This window comes from Megalops cyprinoides, chromosome 4 (assembly GCF_013368585.1).
Source record: "Megalops cyprinoides isolate fMegCyp1 chromosome 4, fMegCyp1.pri, whole genome shotgun sequence".
Classification (NCBI taxonomy): domain Eukaryota; kingdom Metazoa; phylum Chordata; class Actinopteri; order Elopiformes; family Megalopidae; genus Megalops; species Megalops cyprinoides.
In genome coordinates, this window is record NC_050586.1 from 45110125 (window position 1) to 45116883 (window position 6759).

General features: G+C 40.2%; 1 protein-coding gene across 1 annotated transcript; it reads left to right on the forward strand.

Moving 5' to 3' along the window:
• Nucleotides 1–1594: 1594 nt before the first annotated feature.
• On the forward strand, nucleotides 1595–5672 carry LOC118777118 (THAP domain-containing protein 1-like). Its single transcript, XM_036527855.1, has 3 exons — nucleotides 1595–1785; nucleotides 3342–3531; nucleotides 4916–5672. Exons 1-3 carry the CDS (start codon nucleotides 1715–1717, stop codon nucleotides 5336–5338), a joined length of 684 nt encoding a protein of 227 aa, XP_036383748.1. The 5' UTR covers nucleotides 1595–1714; the 3' UTR covers nucleotides 5339–5672.
• Nucleotides 5673–6759: the final 1087 nt, after the last annotated feature.

The following is a 6759-nucleotide window of genomic DNA, read 5'->3' on the forward strand; positions in this document are numbered from 1 at the left end:
CTTCTTATTGATTTTTACAAAACTAATAGTACAGTTTCATTGCTTTCACACAAATCGTAAAACTAAACTCAAATTTTATCCAAGCATCTCAAGCAAAACTCAAATTTTAGAAAAATCTGATGTCACATTATGATGTCAGATTCTGTTTCCATCATACTGATATCAGTTGGGTTAGCAAAGTGGTCAAAAATGCTAATGCTAATTGTTCACTCACCAATAAGCACATCTGTATGTTTAAAGTAACTGTTCAGTATAGTAGATGTGTTTGGTGGTAATCAGTTTCGCATTAAATTTACATTTACATTTACATTCATGTACAAAAGTGCATACAGTAAGTATAGCGACAGTACGGGGACAGGATGTGTACAGTTCCACAATGAGACAGTTCTCAGCTGAGAGCAAGGTCTGTTTGAGGACACAGTACTGTCAGATTTGTACAACTACAGTGTATACGGCAACTAATACGATACACCTTCAAACAGCAAACTTCAACAACTTCAAACAGTGCAATGAGTGTCAGGGTAAAGGCGGCAACAAGAAACAATTCAAAAAGCACAGCAATTTACAACAGCACTGATTGGGGGGAGGGGGGCACCAATTTTGTGCTGGGTCAGTCCAGGTAGAGTCTGAAGAGGTGTGTCTTCAGGCCCCGTCTGAAGGAATGGGGTGAAGGAGCTGTCCGTAGCGGGACAGGGAGTTCGTTCCACCACTGGGGAGCAATTTTGTGATTTCATGTGTGAATCATCAATATCTTTTTATATTCTGACTGTATGGTCAACAAACATAAAAATGTCACTTATTACACAGGCTTCCTGAAATCAACAAACTTGCATAAAGCAACACACAAACAAGTGCATTTTATAATGTACAATTTCCATAAATGTGATTAAATGAGATGTTTGATATAAATATGAGCCTAAATCATCACACATACAAAAACACACACACACACACAAATTCAGTGAAAGGGACTACTGAACATTCTGAAAAACATTGACTATTAGTATTCCTGTTTAGATACAGCCCAGGTGAATATATGATTTCCTCAACAAGTGACATGTTTTAGGCTAATAGTTTTGATGCAGATATACGATTTTTAAAAAGGTCCATTCGATATTCGAAATGTAAACAATACTTAATCCTGCAGTTGAATTTGTATGGAAGTTATGTTTAGACGGCTGTGTTAACTGGTTTTAAGAATATTGACCTTTTTTGGGGAGTATGTGCCAAATGAATTGAGAAAACCCGCTCGTTAATGCCATAATTTGAATGTCACCTGGCCCGGCACAACGAATACCGAATATATAAAGTGTCGGAGTTGTTGTTGTTTAGAGACTGAAGACATGGAGCTGAAGCTTGCGAACACATTCCCAGATAGAACACAATACAACATAAGCCACTTTACAACCCTTAATGTTACGTATTCTTACCCCACACGTGTAAGTTCTCACTCACAGCGTCCTTTATGATTACAAGCAGGTGACGAAGTCATAAGACCTCCTTTCCGTCATTACTAGCCAATTGGAATCATGAAAATATGTCACATGCGCAATAATGAAGCCGTCGCAGCCATTTTGGAAACTGGACAGGAATACTTTCTAAGTGGAGATGTAGCATTAAAGATACCAAAAGGAGATAGCGAACAGTTAGGCAATTAGCCGTCGACATTGTAGCTACTCATTTCGGCTAACTTTGATCGTAATTTAATCCAACGATGGTGCAGTCGTGCTCTGCATACGGGTGTAGAAACAGATATCATAAAGACAAAAACATTTCTTTCCACAAGTAAGTTGGATTGTAGCATTTACCTCGCTAGCCAACCAGAACTTGGTCAGTGGGCTAGGTAGCACGGTAGCTATTCGGGAAGTGTAGATAGCTGTCTAGCTAGCCCTATGAAATGCAGCTGTTACACTGATTAACCAGAAATGCCCTCAATGATAACGTTAATAAATGTAACTAGATCGCCGCATCCTTGGATGATATTTGGGTTTATCCATAGTTGTTAGTATTTTCTTAAAAGATAGAGAGTCGAGCTAGCTCTCTGATGGATTGCATGCGTGATCTTGTAAGTTTATTTCTCGGTATTTTACTTAGCTCTTTGGTTTGTATGGTAACTAACTAGCACAGCTATCGAAGTGAGCTAACGTTACTGTACTGTAGACTAGCTAACTACATACCTGCCTTAGTCTGTCTCGTTGAAATCTGCCTTGCGTGACAGCAGTGCGGTCGACATCTGTCTAGCTAGCTTGAGAAGTACCTGCAATTTTGCCAGAGTTATTTGTGCAAAGGAAGTTTAACTGGATGACTGAGTATTTTTTGTAGCGGTAACATGCTCTACCACAGCGCATCCCACGAATACGAACGGCGAACTTCACTACACTTCAGCGCACAATGATCGAACTTTAGTTAACTTACATTACTCAAACTTGAATTTATGCGTTGTCTTCTCATCAGAAAAGAGTCGTCCGGTTGAATAGCATAGCTAAATGGGAAAGTAACACCCGTTTGACTCTCGAGATGTGAATAATTTGGCTAGATAACCATTTCGAATTAGCAATGAAACGCATCTAAGGAAAAAAGCTACCGTGTTTGGTGGTTTGCAGTAGAAAACGAAGTTGTTAGGCAAATAGCAAAGTTTATACATATGTATACAGTGTCCTCTAATCGAACTACAGAAAGAGACATTTTGAATGTGGCCAAATGCATCTGGTTGACAGTTGGAAGCATAACATGCTGAAGCAATTGTGTTTCATCAGCATTATGTTTGACCTTAAAAAAGTGAAGCTCTTGGGAGGGATAAAAAAGCAATGCTTGCTATGAAATATATGGGGGGTCTTTTGATTTTTTTGTTGATGTTTTTCGAGAAATACAGACACTGGAGCCCTTGTTAAGATAGAGTAACATATTCCAACACATACCAGGACAATTTGGCCAAAAACCTGGTTCGCTCTGCCAATTGCCTCACGCATGGCTAAAAATTGACATTCCAGCATGGCAATAATAGAAAGCATTTCTCCAAATCTACAAAGAAATGGTTAACTGAGCACTGAGCAATCGGTCATTTTATTCTCCAGAGCTCAATGCTCAGAACATTTGTGCTTCGAAAGAAGTTCACAAACCAAATGGTCTGAAGGAACCAGTACATTTCTGTAGGAATGGTTAAAAATGCTTTAAAATACTAAGTGAGGGGTGTGAAGAAGTGTGATCCTTGTGTTTTATGCACTACAGTTCATTATTAATGAACAATGCAACTTTGCTCTGTGTATCAAAAATAACATAGACATAACACACGAAATAATAAGTATTTGCAGTTTACTCTCATGCAAATTGTCTTTCCCCAGGTTCCCACTTGCCCGTCCAGACATATGCAGAAAATGGGTTGCAGCAATGAAACGGAACAACTTCAAACCCACAAAGTATAGCAATATATGTTCCCAGCACTTCACGAAAGACTGTTTCAAACAGGAGTGCAACAACCGAGTGCTGAAGGAGAATGCGGTCCCTTCCCTCTTCAGCAGATTCGACGAAGAGGTAAAGTGGCACAATGCACGTGTGGCTGTGGCGACTAAGGAGGTGCAAACCTCATTTCTATACCTCCACCAGAGCATGTGACGGGAGTGGATCGCACCTCCCTTTGTAACTAGTTACGGTCTGGCTGATAACGTCACTGGTGTGATTTTCAATTTTCAAGAAGAGCATTAGGATAACATACACAACAGTGTAACCACACTCTTCTTAAATAGCCTAGTTTCATGTTTTGTGCAGCACAGGCATTCAAATATCAGGTATTTTCGTATGCATATCAACCTCTCTATGAAATCTTTGTTGTAAGGTCACTTTATGAGTAAGTTAAGGAGGTTGCAAAATGCAACCAATAAGCCAAATCAGGTTTTGGCCTCTTGTTTAGTGAAGGGTGCTGTCCCATGGTTCCTTTTATCCATTGGACTTGTGTGTGGCTGTGTAACCATGTGTGATTCTAACACAGCCAAGGGCGTCAGTCTCTCTCCTGCTATAGTGTTGAGCTGTGGCCATAGTCAGACACTGTCCCAGTAGCTCCGCACAGACACTGTATTTCCACTCTTCCATCATAGTCACTCCATCATGCTCTGAGCTTAATAATATTCATAACCAAAAATTCGACCGAAAAAGGTTTCTGCAGTTGATCTTAAAAGGCTGTTAGAATGTGCATGTGCCAGAAATGTTATCTTAAAATTGATCATAGCTCTCAACATGCTTTTTGTTCATCTTAAATGGCAGCCTCCCAGTTTACTCCACAGTCCATACCCATTGGTAGGTAATTCCCTTTCTTGTGTCATCATTGTATCTTATGTGGTGGCGTTCTTTTTCACATTGTGTCACATTATAGAAATTAACTTATAGGACAGCTCAATTTAGATGTAAATCACCTTTTTATTACTGTATACTGCGTACGTTTTGAGCTTGCAGCACAACAAAGACTAGAGAACAAACTATTCAGAAAGTTGTTGAATTTGGCCATATGGGTAGATTTACTCTTCATTCACTGTGTCTGCAAGCAAGGCATTTTGATCACAGTAAGACTTCTTTACTAGGTTCTCCATTTAAAATACTCATGAAAATGAAATAGCTGGCCAATTTCATGACATAAAGAAAAAAATATGCTACCACAAGATACGATTAAGAGAAAGGGATTCATGGTATGAATTGTTCCGCTAGTTAAATTCTTTACCGTTAATTGAGCAAAGCAAATACCAATATTGTAGACGACACCTGGAATCGACATACTCCCCATGAACAAACTGTGCTGTGTAAACTGTGTGTACTGGGTATGAGTATATTTTAGCCATATGTGGGTAATTCGTAATACAAAGTTACTGAAAGATCATCTGCGTAAATATGAAAGAGTAACTGATAAATCAGTTGTTTTGTTTAATAGAAGGAAAGGTCTGAAGACCTGGAGCTCCAGGAGGTGGCCTTCCCATCGGCGCTCTCCCTCCCCAGTGCAGATCAGATGGAGGCTCAGCAGCCTCAGCAGCACCAGAACATGGTGGAGATGGTGCTGCACCCGGCCCTCCTCTCCAGCATGTCCATCTCCTGTGACCACAACTACACGGTGGAGGACACGGTGCAGCAGAAGAAGCGCATCCAGCAGCTGGAGGAGCAGGTGGAGAAGCTGCGCAAGAAGCTGAAGACCATGCAGCAGCGATGCCGGCGGCAGGAGCAGCAGCTGGAGAGGATGAAGGCTGTGCGGGGGTTTCAGGTGGAGCGCTGGGACCCCTCCTTGGAGGAGAGCTACGTCATCTTGCCAAAGGAGCTCTACGACATCTTGAAAGGGATCGAGTCCATTGGCAGTTTGTGAAGCCCCCAGCCACACTGCCAGGAAAGAGTGATATTTATTTTCACCCTGCATTTTATTTGATTGTGGCTTTTGTGTTTTTCGTATGGTTCTGGTCTGCTTGCAACCATAGGTTTCACAGCCCCACTTGGCACTTGTGTGCCAGGTCTGACAGCACGGTTGGTGGCAACCGTGCTCTAAACTGAGATGACGTATGAGCAAAGGCCAAGCAGTCAAAAGCAGCAGGTGATTCACATGTTCAATTTAAGGTTTTCTTGATTGAGTTAGTTATATGCCATCACTTTAACTTGTTGCTTAATGCTATCTACAAATTATGTTCATCACTCAGAAATGCACAATTCTGTGTTTTTGGTATGCCAACCTGTCCTTTGGTTATTCTGAGGATTTACAATAAAAAGACATTCCTTTAGCTCATTCTTTAGCTCATGATTTTCCTGTAAATGGCTCCACGACTTCATGATACACTTGAGCTTCTGGTCCCCAATAATGTCGCTGCCTTTGTCATTACTCTGGCTACCACTCTGCTTTCAATATTTCCATGGTGTCTAAGGTTATGTTCTCATATGCATGTTTGCCTCGAACTTCAGTTACCAACAGCTCGCAACACAGAGTTGCTGTATTGTTGTTGGGACTTTCTCCTCTTTCTTAGCTTAAGGAACTCTTGTTATGACTGCACAAAATCAAATCTTTTTACCTAGTGAATGGGGCCAGAAACAGCTTGAGGTTTCTTCAACTAACTCACTTGCAACTAATAAAAGTGACTTTTTAATAAAATGCAAAATTCTAGCCAACAGGGTAGCATGACATCATTTTCATTTTAATTTGCATTTTCATTAAATAAAACATCTGGTAAATCTGACTGATATTTGATAACAAGGTATCCAAGTATCATGTCAACACTAGCAAGTTGTTGAGAGACGTATTCATGATTTCTTAGCAAAAATAATTCAGCTGATAACTTGATCAAACACAGATCATAGAAACAGCCATTCACTGGAATTCAGTGAATAGCTTTGAGCATTCTAAAGTCAATTGCTGTAAATAAAAATAAATAGTGTCAAATGAAATGGCGCAACCAATGAAACATTTTTGAAAAAAAGCTGAGAACACCCAACAACAGCTTGCTCTTGAAACTGTGTGAATTCTAATCGTTTACATTTGTTACATGCACAAGCAAGGTACTTAAATATAGCTAGCACTATATTTGTCATACCAGTCAATAGAGGTACGCAGACACTTTTGAATGGGACACATTATTTGCAACTGCACATTCCATAAGCAATGAAGCCATGCTACTTGGATTGTGATTGGGTGGGATAATAATGGACAAATGGAGAGCAAGTGATGATCCTGTCCACAATTTGCGGTGGTCTGTGCATGTCAGAGTTAAGTATGTGAATATTATCTAATATATCTCAGTCTGG